This window comes from Mercenaria mercenaria, chromosome 10 (genome assembly GCF_021730395.1).
Source record: "Mercenaria mercenaria strain notata chromosome 10, MADL_Memer_1, whole genome shotgun sequence".
Taxonomy (NCBI): Eukaryota; Metazoa; Mollusca; class Bivalvia; order Venerida; family Veneridae; genus Mercenaria; species Mercenaria mercenaria.
The window spans coordinates 37,672,090-37,693,905 of record NC_069370.1 but is presented as its reverse complement, the minus strand read 5'-3'; the positions used below and the strand labels follow the sequence as shown (position 1 = coordinate 37,693,905).

The 21,816-nt window shown below is 36.1% G+C and overlaps 1 protein-coding gene across 9 annotated transcripts in view; it reads left to right on the top strand.

Annotated features, from left to right (window-relative positions):
• The first annotated feature begins 324 nt into the window (after positions 1–324).
• Positions 325–21,816, top strand: part of LOC123561874 (fibroblast growth factor receptor 3-like) — a 35,218-nt gene continuing 13,726 nt past the window's right edge. For 2 of the 9 annotated variants that reach the window (XM_045354547.2, XM_053552795.1), the window contains exons 1-8: positions 325–570; positions 9,338–9,474; positions 10,057–10,264; positions 11,431–11,522; positions 12,680–12,899; positions 14,708–14,858; positions 15,458–15,615; positions 17,317–17,448. In XM_045354547.2, coding sequence (XP_045210482.2) covers positions 555–570; positions 9,338–9,474; positions 10,057–10,264; positions 11,431–11,522; positions 12,680–12,899; positions 14,708–14,858; positions 15,458–15,615; positions 17,317–17,448 — 1,114 coding nt within the window. In that variant the 5' untranslated portion in view covers positions 325–554. The remainder of the gene's footprint in view (positions 571–9,337; positions 9,475–10,056; positions 10,265–11,430; positions 11,523–12,679; positions 12,900–14,707; positions 14,859–15,457; positions 15,616–17,316; positions 17,449–21,816) is intronic. The other 7 variants (XM_045354550.2, XM_045354548.2, XM_045354552.2 and 4 more) reach the window with 4 other exon arrangements.

Here is a 21,816-nt window from a genome sequence, read left to right as displayed (position 1 = left end):
ACGTGATATCGGCTATCGATCTGTGTTGCTCGTCGTGACGATGATACAATAGATATACCGCTATAGATCACACAGCGGGTGCTTACTGGAGCAAATCAAAATGAACTTTCCCATAACCTATACTGGTATAATAACATTGTTTGAGTAAGATAGTTTTTAGGTTTAAAGTCTAGTTTAAGGAGAAGTGCGCATAATTATTTCTGTTTTTTTTTTTTGTGATTTGTTTTTGTATTTTATGTGTTACCTTTTGGATGTAAATTTTGTACCTATTCAGTTAAAATCGTGACTACAGGCCCGCTGCTGTGTATATTTATAGATTTTAGCTAATACGGGTATTTTTAAGACAACCAATAATGCTATTTTGTATTGTAAACTAGATTATCGGGTGAGGTTAAGTATTTGTTTTCGGATTATTTGTGTTTTAAGAAGCTTTTTTCGCATTTTATTTGTTTATCTGTTTACACAAACACATTTATATATTCAGTTAAAAACATGTGATTTTCAACAGAAGAATAAGCTGACGGGATATTTTCTACAGATCCTGGATAAACAAAATGGCGGCCGTTACGGGTAAGCAGCCCTATATGTAAATATATTTAATATATATATACTTATTTAGTATACTAAATTTAATTTTCTAAAGTTATTACCAATTCAGAAAGTGTCATACGTTCAATTTTCTCTATAAGAAAGAAAAGACTGCTTACAGATTTATATATATATATATATATCTGTTTTATTGAACAAGAGTAAGACGATTTCTTAAAATGTCCTCAATTCTGACACGAATTTGCTTAAGTTCTTTTTAATAATTTCTTTCTAAGGTAATACGAATAATATATTTAACAGACATGTATAACACGTAAATAGTCATTGAGAGCACTTTAAAACGACCTATGTTACTTTATATTGTATATTTTATCAATTAGAGCCCGAAGCGCATTCATTAATAAGATAGTACAATGCATAAACACGCAGGAAAATTTTTATACATAAAAGAACACCGACACACATATGTGTCATACATTTGTCGTAAACTAACTGCATAGACTACTTGTCATATATAATACTTCGTCGGTTAAGATATTACAGTTATGGCAGATTTATGATATGTCTGGTAAAAACTCGCGGTACATTTCGGGAGTTTTATCTTACAGTACATTTATAGACTTAATCATTGACGCGGGCTTTCGTGTAGTACCATTAAATCTTAACAATTGCATAATATCCAGTTTCAAAAAAAAAACGGTAAAATGTCTACATACTTTTGTGTGCATTAATAGAGAACGACCGCGGATATGTTGCAATTGGGCTATATTTGAACATATGCAATATTATTTTACAAATAAAATCTTATACACATTCTTTAACCCTTATCATGCTGGACACGATTGATTTTGCCTTTGCGACCAGTGCAGATCATGATCAGCCTGCACATCCGTGCAGTCTGATCATGACTTGCACTGTTCGCCATTCAGTCAGTATCTTTTTGGTATGCACCCCTTGTAACAATTAATGGTACTGTCCAAATTGAAAGATAGACACATTCATTTTAGAAATTAAGCAGGGTAAGGGTTAAAACACTGCAATAATGGAAATAAACCTCCTTAAACACTATAAATAGCAAAACAAACCAGTCTTTATTACATCTTGTGTTTTTCTTCATGAAGTTTAATCAATTCAGATTGAATATCGTAGTTATGTTATTACTGTATAATATATTTTCGAAACTTGTGCGATCGAGTGGTCCTTTTGTACATCACGTCAGCTTTAATGATACTTTTTACTTGACTTATAGTGAAAAACAAACAAAAACCGCCAATAGCATAATACTGAAAGCGATCTTACGTTTATGTTTATAAACAATACTTACCAAAAAATGTAAATTGATTTTATCGTACACGTGCAGCCGCTATCAGTGTGTTTCATCATATACCGGTGAGTTTATAAGAAAATGTATGTGGTATGTGGAATACACTTGTACCGATAACAAGACGTCAGGTTGTTAGACACTCGGCATTAAAAGGGAAACTAGCTTCTCTTCCCTCATACCTCCGTGTATGATGGATTCCATCAGGAGCGTGTCGATAGATGTAGAAATTACTTCACAATCGACCTAAAATAAATTAGTATAAACTAAGACGCCAGCAACAGTGCACAATACACTTACAAATGTATTTGTATTTAAGTTTTGGCGACACCGATTGTCCGTACGCACAATTCAAGAAGAATGTTGGTCAACTTTAGGTCTTAACACAAAACTAACTTTTACTCTCATATTCTTTCATAAGCCTCCCAGACGTCAAATAAATGCACACGGAAAAATTACGAATTCTAAAGATTAGCTCTTAAGGAGGTAGAAAACAGTTTTCAGATCTTCTCGGACTAAAGTCGCTTACTTGACTGTCAAAACCTCACACAAAAGTCTGTAATCGCACACTTGAATTGAAATACAAATATTGCAGTATTAACATAACCGTATATGTCTCACTACAAACCATCAGCAATACATGTCTAACATCTACTTTTCAGTACAATACCTGAATTTTGTGCTCTGCTGGCCGCGAAATCTGGTGATGAAAAAAAAAGCCAATTTTCAAATCGATGCAGAAAATTCCCTGCAATAGCACCAAATGCTACAATGTTTCTTACTCTACTGACACTGCAAAATCTGAAAATAAGCTCAAATATATTAGCCATCCGTACCGTTTTACAATTTTCTTGAGGTTCCTGTCAAAATGACAGCTCCACTTTAAGCTAGCTCAACGTTTTGATTGTTTTCTTAAATGACATGTTGCTGAAGAAAATTTCACCAGTGTTAACAACTGGAGAAATCGTTCCCGCCGGAGATTTTCAGCTTCAGCTGCCCATTTATCTATAACATGGTGTTGAAACTCTCTTGTTGTTAAATTACTACAAATGAACGATATATGAAAAATTAGAAAAAAATATACAGAGGTGATTTTTTTCTCCTGTAATTGACAAATTTCCCACGTCTAAAACACAAGCGAAAAAGACAGATCTAGCTTAGTTTGTTACAATTTTGAATTTGCAAACCACATCCGGAGAGTGTTAATTAAGACTGTTAATGTGTAACACGTGGTGTAACACTTGATGTTCCTATCCTACCTGTGCAGCAGTCTTCAGCAGATCTTTAGGAAGATCCTTCAGAGCTTAGAACGCAGCCAAACGAAAACTCATTGCAAAGTTGGAGCGGTCTTCTGCGCATGCTCGGAAATGATTATCATTTGTAGCGTACGGCAAAAATATGTATATTTTTGCATGTTCACACGCATTAAGTGTATAATATGCATAATATACTGACTAAAGGTTAGGGTTAGTATCACCATGGTTACAAAATATATACATTTTAGATATTTTTCGTTCAAATTTAGTCAATCCGTATATACCGGAGTCTTTAATTTATACAGTCGCTCCAAGTGTGCATTGAGTCACAGTCAATAATAACAGACTCGCTTTAACTGAGTCTGTTCACGAGAGGTAATAAAGTGTGCAACGTCCCTCATGCTCCCTATCACTGCTTGAGTAGAACTCTTTTATACAATAACATATACACTGTAATGGACTCCATGATCCAAAAGCCTCAAAAAGATAGTCATAATAAGACAAAACCCTGCTATTACTGAAAAGATATTCGCATGTGACGATGAATCAGTCCTTAAATTTATTGTTTTGTTATTTGATAGCTTGAAGAACAATAATTCTTGTTATTTTAACTGCGATAGTGTAGTGTTTACAAAGTAAAGACGCACCCTTGTTAAAGGGATATGAGCCGTGCCATGGGAAAACCAACTTGGTGCTTTGCGACCAGCATGGATCCAGACCAGCCTGCGCATCCGTACAGTCTGGTCAGGATCCATGCTGTTCGCTTTCAAAGCCTATTGGAATTAGAAAAACTGTTAGCGAACAGCATGGATCCTGACCAGACTGCGCGGATGCGCAGGCTGGCCTTGATCCATGCTGGTCGCAAAGCCACCAAGTTGGTTTTCCCATGACACGGCTCATATGTATAACACATTATTTGAATTGTCTTAGAAGAAATCGTCGTGATTATGGACTGTTACTTTAAAATAATGACTGAAAGTAACGCTAAATTACTTCATGGTAAATGCTTTTTCAATATATTTTGCAGACTAAACTAGTGTTTTATGTAAAAAAAAATTGCCAACAACTTACTGAATTGCTCTACAGACTAAACTACAGTTTAGATACTACAATGAACTCACCGAATCACTCTGCTTATAACACGCAGGTTTAAATATCACACAGCATTCATAGAATGGCTTTACAGACAACACGTGATTTAAAGACCGACAAAAGCTTTACGAATTAGTCCAGTCTGCAGACTACACGTGGATGTAGAATCACCGAATCAGTCTGCAGACTACACGTGGGTATTATACCACCCAGAGCTCACCGTATCAGTATACAGACTACACGTGGGTTTGATACCACCCAGAGCTCACCGAATCAGTCTGTAGACTACACGTGGGTTTGATACCACCCAGGGCTCACCGAATCCCTCTGCCGACTAGACATGGGTCTGATAATACCACCTAGAGCTCACCGAATCCCTATCGGTATTCAAGAAATTACTAGAAGTGTTAAAGACCCACCACGGCCTAGTGACCTACTTTTTCCTCCCACATGAACTTGGTGCAAATAATTCTGGTAATACTGCTATTCTACAAGATGACAGGTGTACAATTTAAACTACACGTGGGTTTGATACCACCCAGAGCTTTCCGTCTCAGTTTGCAGACCTACACGAGGGTTTGATACTATCCAGAGCTCACCGAATCAGTCTGCAGACTACACATGGGTTTGATACCGCCCAGAGCTCACGGTATCAGTCTGCAGACTACACGTGGGTTTGATACCACCAAGAGCTCACTGAATCCCTCTGCAGACTACACGTGAGTTTTATATCACCCAGAGCTCAACGAATCAGTCTGCAGACTACATGACATTGTGGGTTTGATACCACCCCGAGCTCACCGTATCTGTCTGCAGAACCCAGAGCTCATTGTATCCGTCTGCAGACTACACGTGTGTTTGATACCACCCAGAGGTCACCGAATCAGTCTGTAGGCTACACGTGGGTTTGATACCACCCAGAGCTTACCGTGTCAGTTTGCAGACAACACGAGGGTTTGATACCACCCATAGCTCACCGAATCAGTCTGCAGACTACACGTGGGTTTTATATCTCCCAGACCTCAACGTATCAGTCTGCATACTACACGTGGGTTTGATACACCCAGAGCTCACCGAATCAGTCTGCAGACTACATGTGGGTTTGATACCACTCGGAGCTCACCGTATCAGTCTGCAGACTACACGTGGGTTTGATCGCACCCAGAGCTTACCGTATCTGTTTGCAAACAACACGAAGGTTTGATACCAACCATAGCTTACCGAATCGGTCTGCAGACTACACATGGGTTTTATACCTCCTAGACCTCAACGTATCAATCTGCAAACTACACGAGGGTTTGATACCACCCACAGCTCACCGAATCAGTCTGCAGACTACACATGGGTTTGATACCTCCCAGAGCTCACCGTATCTGTCTGCAGAACACAGAGCTCATTATATCCGTCCGCAGACAACACGTGTGTTTGATACCACCCAGAGGTCACCGAATCAGTCTGCAGACTACACGTGGGTTTGATACCACCCCGAGCTCACCGTATCAGTCTGCAGACTACACGTGGATTTGATACCACCCAGAGCTCACCCGATCGATCTGCAGACTACACGTGCGTCTGATACCACCCAGAGGTCACCGAATCAGTCTGTAGACTACCCGTGGGTTTAATACCACCCAGAGCTTACCGTCTCATTTTGCAGACATACACGAGAGTTTGATACCACCCAGAGCTCACAGAATCAGTCTGCAGACTACACGTAGATTTTATACCACCCAGAGTTCACCGTATCAGTCTGCAGACTACACATGATTTGATAAAACCCAGAGCTCACCGAATCAGTCTGCAGACTACACGTGGGTTTAATACCACCCAATGCTCAACAAAAGAGTCTGCAGACTATACGTGGGTTTAATACCACCCAGTGCTCAACAAAAGAACAAAAGAGTCTGAAGACTATACGTGGCTTAAAATACCACCCATAACTCAGCTTATCGCTCTGCAGACAACAATGGGTCTAAATACCTTCCAAATTTTACCGAAACACTCTACAGATGTAATTTCTTGTCCGATTAAATGCTCGAATCACTTCAAAGAATAAACTTGGTTTTGAATACTGCCAAGAACGCACCAAATCAGTTAACAGACAAAAAGTTGGTATAAATTCTGATCAGAACTCGCCGAATCACTCTACAATTTAAACTTTGGTTCATAGTCCTATACTGTCAAGAACTCGAATCACTTTATAGACTAAATAGTGGTTTAGATACTGTCAAGAGCTTGGTTTAGATACTGTCTAGTACACACCGAATAATTTTGCGATCTAAATACATGTATTGGTTTAAATACTGCCCAGAACTCCCCGAACATTACTCTACAAACTAAATGTTTGTTTAAATGCTGTCCATAATGCACCAAATCACTTTACAAACTAGATACTGGTTTAAATAAAGCCCAGAACTGAACAAAGTACTTTACAGACTAAATATTGGTTTAAATACCACCCAGAACTTACTGAATTACTTTACAGACTAGATATTGGTTTAAAATTCCACCTAGAATATTGATTTAAATACCACCCAGAACTTACCGATTCATTTTACATACTAGATATTGGTTTAAACACCGCCCAGAACTTACAGAATCACTCTACAGACTAAATATTGATTTAAATATCGCCCAGAACTTACCGAATCACTCTACAGACTAAATATTGATTTGGATGCCACCCAGAACTTACCGAATCATTCTACAGACTAAATATTGATTTAAATACCGTCCAGAACTTACCAAAGCACTTTACAGACTAGATATTGGTTTAAACACTGTCCAGCACTTACCGAATCACTCTACAGACGAAATATTGATTTAAATACCGCACAGAACTCACGAAATCACTTAACAAGCTGAACGATGCTTTCACGGTACCGCTCAAAACTCAAAACTAAACATTTTGTTTAAATGCTGTCAGAACTCACATTACGAACTAAATGTGGTTCACTTTAAAGACTTAACGTGGAGTTTCAAAATGGAATCTCCGTCCTTTTTGAAAACAAAACAAACATTACGTTTGGATTTACTTTAATGAGATAGCGGATCATGTTGATCAGCAGGAAATTATTACTGTTAGAACTCGTCATCTTGTTATGTAATATGTATCATGTAAAACACTAAAACAAAAACACGTAACACAGTTTACATAAAATTTCAGATTAGCCGCGAGTGTACGCACTGTAAATATAAAATCAAGATGTGATTATAGTTTGCTTTTAGTCATATTATAAATAACTTTAACATTGATAACATTTAAATCGGTAACAAATACCACCCAGAATAAAGCCCTATGCGATATGACCTGTCTTGAAATATCACCATTTTCTTTGTACGTTTACTTTCAAATTAAACACCTGTCATCAAATACCACTAGAATGGTATTTATAGTCGGGCTTGACTGTACGTCCAAAAAGCTTAGTTAAGCGCTAATTATGTCCTTTCAACACGTGATGTTAACTTGTCCAAACGCTAAAACAGTGTCTTATGTCAAAAAGCTATGTTACTGGCAGTATCATGTCAAGGTACCTATAGTGCTCTTGTCTACAGAGGGTGTTATCATGTTAAAAAGCTAGACAAGATCAAATGATACTTTAACAAGATAACATAGCTTTGTGACATAATAAGACACTGTTTAAGCGTTCGGACAAGTTAACGACACGCTTTGGCATGATAAAACGGATTGTTATAGTCTGTTTTATTTGACCTGGCGGGGCGGAGTTAATCTCAGACATATGCAAATAATGGTAATCTCAAAAAACGAGCAAAATAGGTAGAGCAATATAATTGTTTCATTCCGTAATCTTCGGTAACCAACGACTAAAATTCAACGCTACATTGGTTACATGCACTAACCTAACAAAAATGTAGTGGACCGTCGCGAAACCACGCCCCGCCAGGTCAAATAAAATGCACTATAACATAATAAGACACTATTCGGACAAGTTAACATCACACTTTGATGACATGATAACATAACATGTTTACATAATAAAACCCTGTTTTCACAAGGTATAGTGTACGCAACTTGACCCCGATGGTTGACCATTGTATTATAATACATAATGAGGCACAACCTATTATTGAATAGGAGTGTACGTAAAACGCTTCATCTCATTGCATTCATAAATTTAGATAAACGGCTACCCTATGCCCACCATATTTCTACAAAGAAATAATCGATATGAATAATCAGCCTAAGGTCAATCATCGCGGTCAAGTTGCGACTACTATAACACTACACTTGGACAAGACAACATAGCTTTTTAACTTAATAGCACGCTCGGCATACAAGTTGACACCGCACTCTGACATGATAACATGCCTATTTAACACAATAAGATACTTTTTGGAGAAGTTAGCATCGCACATTGAGATGATAGCATAGCATTTTAACATAATAAGAAACTGTTTTGACAAATTAACACCACAATATTAAATCATAACATAGCTGTTTTTACAAAATAGCACGCTATGTAAACAAAATCACACGGTAGCTTAACTAGATAACATAGTTTTTAACATAATAACACGCTCTTTGGACAGACAAGATCACACAGTACTTTAACAAGATAGCATAGTTTTTAACATAATACTTATTACACCCTGCAGACAATATCACACTTTGATATGATAACATGGCTAGTTAACATAAAACGCTATTTTGGCAAATTAACACTACACATAGACATGCTAACATAGTTTTGCTAACATAATATGACAGTTTCGACAAGTTAATACCACACTTTGACAATATAACATGGCTGGTTGGCATAGTAAGGCGCATTAGAACACTTTGACATAATAACATGACTTTTTAACTTAATACCACTGTTTTGACAAGTTAAATTCATGCTCTGACATGATAACATGAAAATGAGCATCCCTTTTGGTCGTACCGTGATATTGTAATGAGCAGAAACATATAACGCACCAAATTCCGAAAATCTTGTACACACCTCTCGTGGATTTAAAGTGTATACTGTTCAGGCGCCCGTATTTAAGGGCCACGCATGTATATTTATATCGCATGTCCCTTTTAGGATATGGTACTCTCACTTTTTATAACTTTGTATTTCATGTATGCCACTTTTTATTACATTTTATATTATAGGCGTAGCGCTAATATCTACGCTACTGATGGTTACAAATGCGTCGCCAGCAGTGAAATTAGAGACTTCAGGTGACCCTGTTCTTGGTAAACGATTTGAACTCGAGTGTGAGTGGAACTTGGATACAGATAATGTTAAGGTATAAATAGCTCCCCATTATTTTAAGCTCAGCAGAGCACAAAGTACTCAAAGTGAACTTTTCCCATCAGTCTTATGTCTGTCAACAATTGCTTCGAACGACATTTCCTCATAAATTACTCACTGACAGCCAGTTTCGTTAAAATTTTCCTTCATTTTTTCCCATTCAAAGTTGGTGAAAAAGAAATTCATCCAATGCAGAACTCTTATTGCCATGTCAACGAAAAGAAAGATACTTCAAAAACCTTCTTGTCAGAGTTTCATCTATGACCCAGGTCGGAATGTTTATTTTGTTTCGAAAGCGTCACAGATGCTTATCGTTCTTTCAATTTGGCTTTTCCAGTTGGCGTTTTTGACCTTGTAGCTTTGTACCATTCTAGAGGATTTCAATTTTATTCCTAAAATGTTAAAGAAAATTTATTGGCCTGCGCTCTTAAGTAACCCCGTATGATTCAAATTCATCGCCACTTATAATTAGTTTCTATACTTCCGAATTACAAAATCCGCATCTTGTCTTACTTTTAGCTTTTCAATTTTTCCTTTGTATTTTTCTTTCTAAGTACGAAATACAATCCTCTTTCAGGTATTCTGGATTAAAGACGGCGAAAATATATCCGCGGCAGGAAGTAATTCCAGGTACCATATAAGTGACAATTTCGACGGGGAAGCCTCAACATTGACTATAAAGAGAGTATCAGAATACGAACAGGGAAACTATACATGTGTCGTCCAAACAAATTATAGCTCATACAAGTATAGGAGTAAGATGTACGAACTGAACTTACATCTAGGTAAGATGTTTTTGTTAATAGATTATATACGAAGAAACAAAGTGTTCTAAATGTCACATAAAATTTAGCCATTATATACAGAACAGTGTCAGTATATACTCTATATTTTCCATATTTCCACTGTGTAGAAGACATATATTTAGCGAGAAACCTAAACGTCCGTTTCGTAAAATCAGCGGAACAGAAAACGGAGTGCAGTAAAGAGCAAGTCGGGTTTAGTTAACGAACTGGATAATATCGCAATCCAAAAAGGTGGAACTATATGTTTAAGCGGACAGGTAACGGGGCTTTTTTTTTCAGACAAGGCAACCATAGAAATATCTATAGAAGTTGTTTATGTTTAAATTTTAATTGTGGATAGGTGTTTGTCATTTTGTAGACAAACAAAACCTAAGAGAAGGAAAGCGTAATTGCTGAAAGGAATGACAATTAAATCTTCGATATATCTTTGATAATTAGTGCCGTTATGACTGGTAATAAGCAGCTAATAAGTTTGAAGACGTTGCAACGTACGTATAATAAAACAATTTAAACTGTATAAATGTCATAGCTATAAATGTTGTCAGTGGTGTTGTCGGGACTCATAAATCTAAATCCTTTCGGTCGTAACTTATTTTGACAATATAGGTAAGACGGTAGTAAATAAATCTTTATGGAGAAGACTCATCTGATATTCATAAATGACCTTAAAACAACGAAAACACTAGAAAGAGAGTTTTTCTCTGACATGTTAACACTATGAATCAGCTTCTATAAATTCTACATTTCTAAAAATGCAGTCTCTTTTACTGCTTCCAAAATGTCAAGTATCCACTTATAGGTCCACACTGAAATAAAAATACAACACCTGCCATAACATAAAATTCCATTTTAACTAGGAGAAAATGAGGATGTTGTTCCTTCCGCCATTGTCTGATAGCGTGAAAGTGTACTTATATATACATATAGCTCGGGTGCTCGAGTCATCGATGCTCGAGCGAGCGGTGTTTCACTGTACATCAAAAAACTTCGAAGTAGTTCAGTGAAGACCCATTAGTGGTGCATAACCTTACACAGAATGATTTTATAGACAATTTTTTTGTTTGTTTTGTATATGAAAATATCCATATAAATGTTGGATGAAGATGATTCCGAAAGAACATTATAACTCTCTTACTATATTACAGCACCAAAGATGTATATATCCAATACTGGAAAGGAAATTGAAGTTGGTGACGACGTTAGAATGATTTGTTCATTGGCAGGAATACATAAACATGTAAGCATGAAAAATGAGTGAAAATTAACATAGTCGCATACTTTCAGTGATTGATGAATGTATTTGATAAAATTTGAATGACTTAGAAAGTGAAGGTGGTTGAAAACAGTAAGAGTAAATTGTACAAAAAGTGCCTGGTGAAAAACGTTGCATAAACACATTATCATGAATACGTATTCTTTGTTTGTATGTTCTATTGTTTAAAAAAACTCCAGGACAGTCTTAAAGTAAAATGCTGGCTTTTTAAAATGTTTGGTGTGATCGTATCTTCTTCATAGAGAATATACAGTGCCTTTGAATGAAAACTGCATGTAAAGAAACTGATTTTCTTAGCCTGCTTTTGGTGTCTCGTGCGTTATTCTGTAGTAAATATAATTAACATAGTAGTCTGTGTTAAGGTTAGGCACCGCTAATGATTTTTTCCATATGCCTTCGTCCACCTATGTCAATAGTCTGGCTATCGACTAGATAATCTTTCTCTTTTTTTAAAAAAAAATGTTATATATTCTGACTTCCTCAGTCTCCAGTGTTTTGAGAAGACAAAGATCATAATTATACAAAATCTCTTGCGTTATTCTGTAGTAAATATAATTAACATAGTAGTCTGTGTTCAGACCCTGTGTTTTATTCACAGGAGATAACTCCCGAGGCTATTCAGATTTTGTATAAGTATGTCTCTTGTCTTCTCAAAACACTGGAGACTGATGAAGTCAGAATATATAACATTTAAAAAAAAAAAAAAGATTATCTAGTCGGTAGCCAGACTATTGACATAGGCGGATGAAGGCATATGGAAAAAATCATTGGCGGTGCCTAACCTTAACCAAACTGGTTTCATTTACAACTAAAACAGTTCGTTACTTCTAAGGCATTTGATGATTTGTGAACATCATTTTATTTAGTTTAATCATATTTTATTGTATATATATATATTCACACATGTATACATCACATTTAATACAAGCATTAAATTAAATACATACAAATGGGTTGGGCCAAAAGTTATTCCAACATTATCTAGGGCCCTCCCCAGTGAACATCATTTTGTAGTAGGTGGGACTGTTTAGATGAAATTGAGAAGGGCATGTGGTCGTTTTTATATTTCTGTTCTTGCATACTAATGTAAAAGGAGATCTAATTGAGAAAACAAATTTCAGCTGACTTGGTCGTTTAAAAGTGTTATTTCGGGCGACACAATAGATGCCAGAACCTACATAAATAGAGGAGGTACAGCCGGTGTTCATTCAGGTTACTCCAAAAATGCGACAGGATCAGTCTTAACAATATTGCTAAAATCCGTAAGCATTATACAGTCCGGAATGTATAGCTGTACAGCGGATGATAAACGAAGCAGGGAAGTAGAGCTGAATGTTACAGGCAAGTAGTTCAAACTGTTTCCATGGAGATTTCTACTAATGTATTTTCGCAGTGATGTTTCTCATTACAGATCTGGTGCAACCGTTCTGCGCATGCCCGGAAGTGATTATCAGTTGGAGCGCACGGCAAAAATGCGCATTTAGTGTATAATATGTATAATATACTGACTAAAGGTTAGGGTTAGGGTTAGTATCATCATGGTTACAAATTATATATATTTAAGATACTTTTCTTTCAAGTTGCTTGAATCCGGTATATACCGGAGTCTGTAATATATCACAGGCGCACCAGATCTGTTTTTAATCACAGTATTTTCGCAGATTTGTTGTGATTATGCTACTAAAATGTGAATGTGTATGACAACATAGTAAACCGAAATTGTATTTTATTTCGAAAAATAGTGGACGCAATTAGGGCATACATTCCCTTTAACTGGGTTTTTGATAGTGATAGTAGCATCATTTATATGTATCTTTTTTAACAGAATACATATATCAGATATGTACTAGTAAGGATTATCTCTTTGATTAGAACAAATTTTCTGTTGATGGTGACCAATTTTCATATTAAAATTTTATTGATCAAGTGACCAAACTTGCTTTAAGAGATTACACTGTTTTGTGTAAATGTATGAACATAAGCAGTTCCAGAAAGGATAGGTATCTGCAGCCAATTAGGCTAAATGACGCACTGGTAATCCAGTTTGTTTTTGATCTGGGTTTTCGGGCTGTTTTTTAACAGTATTTCAGTTATGTAACGGCCGGCAGTTAACCTAACCATTGTTCCTGGATTCTGTACTAGTACTAGCCTGTTCTCCGCAAGTAGCTACCGACTTCCCAACATGAATCAGAGGTGGAGGAATGAATGTGCACACATCGCCTCTGATACTACTAGACATGTTTGGAAAATCTATATCGAGAAGTAACCCTCAGACATACAATACAAATATGTTCCCTCTAAGCCCCAGCCAAATGTCAGCCAGTATTTTAGTCTTTTAAAACACACTTAGCATATGACTCGATCATTAAATATCTCTTATTACAAATTCAACATGTTTTAAAAATTATCATTAACTATCAATGCAATAAAAAGTCTTAAAGCATTGATAGTAGATCTAGATCTAAAAAGTAGTTTTTAAAACATGTTGAATTTGTAACAAAACATGTTTAATGATCGAGATATCTGCTAAGTTTGTTTTGAAATTTATGAATATTGGCTTTGGCAGGGGCAAAGAGGGGAGGAGGTGGGGCTTGACTTCCAAGTGTATGTGTCCAAAAACGACAATTCTAATATGCTTGTTTCTGTTAAGACACGCTTACGCTTAAATGTCGTCACGTTAACGTCCGATGGCGTCAATATTTTTGTTCCGACAGATGTTGTCTTTTTGTCACAAACTTTCAAATTTTGTCATTTTCTATCAAAACAAGTTTTTATTTGCAAATAAATATTTTTTTTAGAAAGAGCGCTACTTTATTTTTCTACTGTTTTAGATAAAGGGCATATAAAAATCGAAATAATGTATAGAAAAATTGTGTTTTACTTAAGTTAATACACTCAAAATCGGTTGTACGTCGGCAGAATAATTCACTCGGGCTACGCCCTCGTGAAATTATTCCACGGACGTATAACCTCTTTTCGTGTATTAATAACGTTAAAACACGGGTTTTCTATACATTACTTCTTAATTATTGCTCCAATACGACAGAAGCCTTATGTTTGTCGTATTGGCGCTCTAATTGTCATGTCAGCACAACAAAACAACAATATAAGCCATGATTTTTATCATTACATATTTCTCCTAATTACAGGGTACGAGTTAAAATGCAGTGATACCTACGTGCAAGTGAAAGTAGGCTCCGATGCTATGATTACATGTAATGTAACAAGCAGCGACCCACAACGTAAGGACCGTATCAAATGGACGGAGAAGAACAATGTTGTAGACATCAGATCCCAAAAGTATGAATGATTTTTCTTGTCTGATTAAGAAAAAAAGCTTTATTGATATGGTCGACATATTTCAAAAAATCCTAAATAATACGTTGTGGTACGGTTTTTAGATTGTATTACTCATTCACAAGTGGAATGGATTTATTAAATTTTTAAGGTGATTCTACATGTTCAGATAAAACTTATTTCTACAGTATTCAAATAGATATGGTGCGTCAAAAGACATTGCCGCTAGAGGTGTGCCACTTTCCACTATATATTTCCATAATTGAAAATCTTTTGTCTAATTTTACTTTAATTTTACTCACATGTGTGTGGGTTATTCTTTACCGTGACCAAGTTGAATCGTCAATAACTATGGCAGCCATAGCTAAAAGAACTCCAAAACAACGTCTTCTTCTACACCGGTTTGAAAATGATTTTATCGAATTGTTCCTTTGGTAACCATCTACCAAAATTGAACATGTAATGCGATTAGTTAAAAACATGACCACCAGAGCAAAAAAAAAAAAATAGATAAATCTTTTTACACCATCTCCGAAACATCTAAATCCGATTTCGAAAAAAAAACAAATTCATTGGCGTCAACGATTCTTTTTCTTTGATAGGTTTTCCATGAGCACTGCAGACATTAATAAATTGACAACTAAGGTGGAATTCAGAATTTTTAAAGTTGAAGAAAAAGACGACAGAAGAATATTCAAAATTAGCATAAAAGACGGAGATAATGCAGATTACGTTACCTTTTACTTGCTTGTGTCTCAAGGTAAATTATATGTTCTTTGTATAGAGTGACATTCTTTACATTTGGAACAAGCTTGCTGTCAGTCGAAAGAAAACAGAGGCTTTAGGTCATATTCCTTTTGACTACTCCGAACATTCAGTACACATTCAGTCAATGGCGTAAAAACGAGTAGTGTTCCGAACTGTTAGATCATGTGCGTACTGTTCTAAATAAAACCTAGCAAGGTCTTGATTTCTATTTTCTTTTGGATACTCTCAACTGTGCTGGGTACCAGCAGAGCATTTGACAGCACTATAACTTTTAGAACAACGTTCTGGGTAGCCAAAGGAATATGGCCTTAAACTTATAGCGGGTAACGCTTGCTACATAACATAATCAGATTGCAAAGATTTAATGTTCGTCACTTTAATCAGTACCATCATAGGAAAAAGATGTAAAGATAGTTGAAAATGACGTTTGAAGTAAATAAACGTCGTACCAAATTCATATGATTTCATTATAAACAAAAAGAACACCAAATATGCATGGAAATATATTTTGTAAGCACATTCGTAACAATTTTATTATAACATTTACTAAAGTTCGAGTATCTATAGCATATGGTTCAACCAAACTTTTATGTGATTGAAGATTTGTATACTTTAGTTTCCTTAATATTGACTGTAAGTATTTTTCCAAAAACAGCTGTATCATGCTGACACTTGAGGCAGTTCTGAAAGGTATCCGAACCAAAATACTGGTAACTAATTCTGTCCTATGACGGGATTCGAGCTTATTATCTCCAGGTGGGAATTATGGTGCTACTTTATCACAAAAAGGCACATGCTTCACTTAAACGTAAGCAGTGTTTAATATGAATGCTGTTATAGTGTGTATATGACGCATTTCAACTTTTAATTTATAGGTCAAATTCAAGTCATCCTGTTCTCGTACTAATTTTTTTTCTTTCATCCGGCTAAACATTTCCATATTTGTTTTCAATTTCTGTCTGTCTAACATATACAGAGAAAAAGAGATAACACTAACGTTTAATACAAAAGCTGTTGAAAAAAAATTATAGTTAGATGAACTGTTCATTGCTAGTGTCAGCAACGTGGCGATCAGTTGTAAAATGCAACATATACATACGGTTCGGTACGGTACGGCTGTGATAAAGTATGCGTTACGGGTCTTGCAGGTCAGACACTGCTATTGATTTCCTCGCAGATTTACATTGTAAGGACTCCCATCAAAACATTTATGGACCTACATGTATGAGGTTTCATCTTCCTATCAAATACTGAGTTTTTCCGACACACAAAAAAACTTTTTATATGGGTATAGTCAATCCACAATTTTGCTATTTCAGTTTAAAGTCTGCTTCCCTCGCTCTTACATGAAATTTAGTGCTCGAATTCACACTGCTACCTTTTAACTAAAGTGCAAATCTCAGAAAAAAATATTTTGCCAGACAACCATAACTTAGTTTAAATTGCACAGAAAACATTACATTCCAAGATTTTAAAGATAATCCAAGGCGATATCTTTTTGACCAATCAGCCAAAGTTTCATTGAATCTTATTGGTTTCCCAACCTGTTTTTTTTTTTGTTCAACCTTGGAAGAGCCACTATTCAATATCAACATATGACCAGAGGAGTCTGACCTGCAACGAATGGTACGATATTAAAGTCAACATAAATTTCATGGATGGCATTTAAATATCCATAGTTTCTCTTATATAGAATCCGAATGTGATTGCCCGAATGGCCTGCGCTGTGACAAGTCCAAAACCTGTGTTTGCCCTCCTGGATTTATTCGAAATCCAAACGGTCCGATGCCACGTGATCAACAGACCTGCATTCCGGACTCGCCGGGTAATCTAATAATGAAAATACAGTGTTAAGAGCACTTTCGAACGGTAGAACTTCTGGTTGATTTATTCATGTAATAACCATTCTTGACTACAGTCTATAATTTTTTACCTTGTTATACTATTTTTTTTTAATATTGATAGTGACCCATTAACTTCTACGATTTGCTTTGAAGTTCATTTAAGCAGAAATACTCAGATACATTCAAATATTGAAAAACAGGTTAATAGAGTTATTTGGATTAGGGAATGTTACTAGAATAAAATATATTCATCTCCTCATTTTTGTTACTTCACACCAAGTCTAGGCACTAATTTGTTTTATTTTTAGTGTTAGGATTGAACCGTCTGTGATGTGTTTTCGTGATCCCATATCTATCAACGGATATTTTGGCAAAGTTTTTTTTTAACTAAAAGCGATCTATTCCTGTATCTCTGAAATAAAATGCCTGAATTTTCCTTTGTACTCTATCAAAATGAAGTGACTACTTTTGTGTTAATCCTCCATTGTATTGAAAGCGTCCCATTCTCTTTGGCTAGCAGGTCCTGAACAATGATTTGGGTAAGAGCTACAAAACCAGTGATTTTGTTGACAGCAGTTATTTTCTTGGGCATGGAATTTCGTACTTTTTGACAGAACGGATGTTTTGTTAGGATATATATTCGTAGATTAAACTTTCCGATTGGTATATACTCGACCACAAAATCCAAGAAAATTAGCCCCCCCGCCCACACCCGCTCGCCCCGCCCACACACACTTGCGAGCTCGAATATTAATGAATTCGCCGTTTTTACAGCACAGTCTGCTGACACAAAAAGAATGCACGTATTGGCATAGAAACAGTTTCAAGTTTGTTTATAGAAAATGTCAATGTGAGATTTGTCCAATATCTGCAGAATGTATCTGTGGTTTTTTTCCATCGGTTATACACATATAGACATTCCCTCTTAAGTGGTGGGGGAACGCAAGGACCATGGCCATAGTCCCACTTGTTTCGTGGTACATCCTTTGATTGACCGATGCACGATTGCATTTGATAATGTTTGATCATATAAAACACTGTTTTACAAGCTTGGAGTGAATTTGCTAGGTCATATCTAAATGTTTGGGATATGAAGCTAGATTCAATAACTTTACGATTAAAAAAATCTTTACTTGATTTTACAAAACGAGTTAAATGGGTATACTTTTTATATATATATATATCTGATTACGCCCGTCGTAAGTAAATACAGTGTTCTACCGTTTTCTTTAAAGTGCTCTTGTTTAAGGATCACACTGTATTTTCACATATTCACTTTTTATTTCAACTACATAGTGACCTTACCATAGCAATGTTTCCTTTCTTTGCTTTAGTAGAAGGTGAAATGGTGGTACTTTTTAATTAATATGAGCCGCACCATGAGAAAACCAACAGAGAGCATTTGCGACCAGCACGGATCCTGACCAGCCTGCGCATCCGCGCAGTCTGGTCAGGATAATGGTCGCTTTCAAACCCTATTGCAATTAGAAAAACCGTTAGCAAACACTATGGGCGCGGATGCGCAGGCTGGTCCGGATCCATGCTCTGCTCGTCACAAACTTTCTCATGGTGCGGCTCAATTATAATTTCTTTTACCATGAAAAATGTCTGTTTGATGTGAAGATAAGTTTGGAGCAGAATGCAGTATTGTATGAAGGTATATCCTCTGTTATATTTTTTGTATCAATTTTCAGTTCAAATAAATCAAGCACAGCTCAAAACTTAAATTATTTGAACACTTCGAGAGAAGGGTGTGCATCCGCGCAGTCTGGTCAGGATCCATGCTGGTCGCTTTTAAAGCCTATTGGAATTGGAGAAACTGTTAGCGAACAGCATGGATCCTGACCAGACTGCGCGGATGCGCAGGCTGGTCTGGATCCATGCTGGTCGCAAACCCACTATGTCGGTTTTCTCATGGCGCGGCTCAGATATACCCTTAGATATTTTGCAAATATCAGTATTGTCACTACCTGCAGTAATTATAAACAATTAAATAATTTGTGTCGGTTCTTTCCGTCATCTTCATTTGGATTTTTTGTTATGTCATATATCTCTTAGAGGAGTTACACCACTTGATTCACATATTTTGGTCTTTCGGATTCTATAAGCTACAGTGTGAAATTGGCTATGAAAGCTTGCAATGGCCATTTCACATATACACTGAACTGAAACCATGTCTGAGCAGATGACGTTCTTTTTTAATTTGATCCAAATCATCGACGGACCTAATTTGGTTATGCAATTAGGATTTCAATTTGTGCATAGTTTCGCTTCTGTTTCGTTTTACTTTTCAGTTCGGTTTTGGCATGTGTGTGAAATGGCCCTTTGATCATGGTGCATTCTATTTTTTCCGGTTTGGATTTGGGTTCGTTGTTTATGGGGACGAAAGCAATATGTATACCAAGTGTAATCATAGCATAAAAGGGGATTTCACGATCTATTGACACATGTCAGAAATTATAACGCGGGACGTATAACCTCTTCTTCGTGTTTAAATCAAATTAAACACATTTTTTGCAATATGCTATTTCTTAAATCAAAATCAAGTTTAGTGTGTATGGTACATGGAAGTGAGTCAGACTATCGAACACTATTCTTAGACTATATATATATAGCTGTCTCATGGTATGTAACAAGTTTTTGATATTGAAGATCCACATGAAAGTCAAAAGTAGTAGCGTGTTTTCAACAAGATTCTTTTAGAACAAACTTGAAATTTTCTTTTGTAACTGATCGGGCCAAATCTTCCATCAGATAAATTTAACTTCGTTTTTGTTATTGGTTGAACTGCTATGTACACAACTGGCATATCAAATCATAGAACTCTACTCTAAAATGACAAAAAAAAATCGACATTTGCAAATTAGTATTTACACAGAATCTGTTTTTATAAAGTCCAAAATCGAAATATGTGAATCAAAATGTTAATTTGATTATACCATTGCTTTATTACACATAACTGATATCAGTACTAACACTACTTTGAAACATTATATATCATTATGTTAATACATGTTAGTAACTTTGCTTTTTAATGAATTCTGTATAATATAATATTTTGAAACACAGGCGCCCGGGGCCATCGCCGGAAAGGTATTTTTTGAAATTTTGTTTTCTATGGCATGACCTCCTTAAACCATGACGGTCTCATTTCTAATAGGCATTAATTAGGTGACATAGTGTGGATGGGAAGACATATTCAGGAATGGGTGTCAGATAGTAAGCATGAAACAATTAATCTCTAAAATACTGTAATTTTGGTGTTTTTCGAGTCTCACGTTCCGTTAGCCTAAGTTATGCGTTTTGTCACATCTGCGAAAAACACTCCCCTTAAACGTGACAGAGGAGTCAATGTTCAGTAAGGTTATGTAAAATTTTGGTATAGTTTTCAGAGGACTTTTATTATGTACTCAAGACATCACTTCGCAGCTAAAAGTCTCCAGAAACTAGGAATCCATTGGGTTCTCTGTAAATTATTAAAAAGGAAACATTCCTCAAAAAAGAGTACATAGGGACTAGCAAATTTCAAAAAGTTTTTAATAAAGAAACAAACTATTTCATGAAAACTAGACCATTTGAGTATCGCAAAAAAAAAATGTAGTACGTTATTTTTAGAAATGCACGTTGATTTTCATGTCTTAGACTATCTTAGACTATTTTAGAAATTTTAGCAAAACATAGAAAGTCAGGACATTTAGAAATTGAGGGCCACATGCCATTTTATTACTATGTACTTATGTAACGTAACACGTTATTTTTTTTTTGTACGTCAATACTATTGTTTTGCACCAACATCTTTGTCATTATCAAACACTTAATGTTTTATTACAGTGGAGGAAAAGAAACGAGGCCCATAATTACTTCTGTAGATCTCGATATGTGAACAGGCAACTGTTATTTAACTTTGGTTAAAGATATACAGTGTTCATCTGTCTTTTAGATACTATATTGTATATGTAGAGAATCCTCATCAAATGAATTTAACTTGACTAGATATATCAACTGACTGTATTCGTAGGGCTTCATCCACAATTAAATGTCAAGTAAAGTCATTTGAGCCGTGCCATGAGAAAACCAACATAGTGGGTATGCGACCAGCATGGATCCAGACCAGCCTGCGCATCCGCGCAGTCTGGTCAGGCTCCATGCTGTTCGCTTTTAAAGCCTATTGGAATTGGAGAAACTATTAGCGAACAGCATGGATCCTGACCAGACTGCGCGGATGCGCAGGCTGGTCTGGATCCATGCTGGTCGCATACCCACTATGTTGGTTTTCCCGTGGCACGGCTCATTTGTTAAAAAAACTTCCAGTTTTTAATGGTAGAACACATTTATACTGTGCTTAGCTA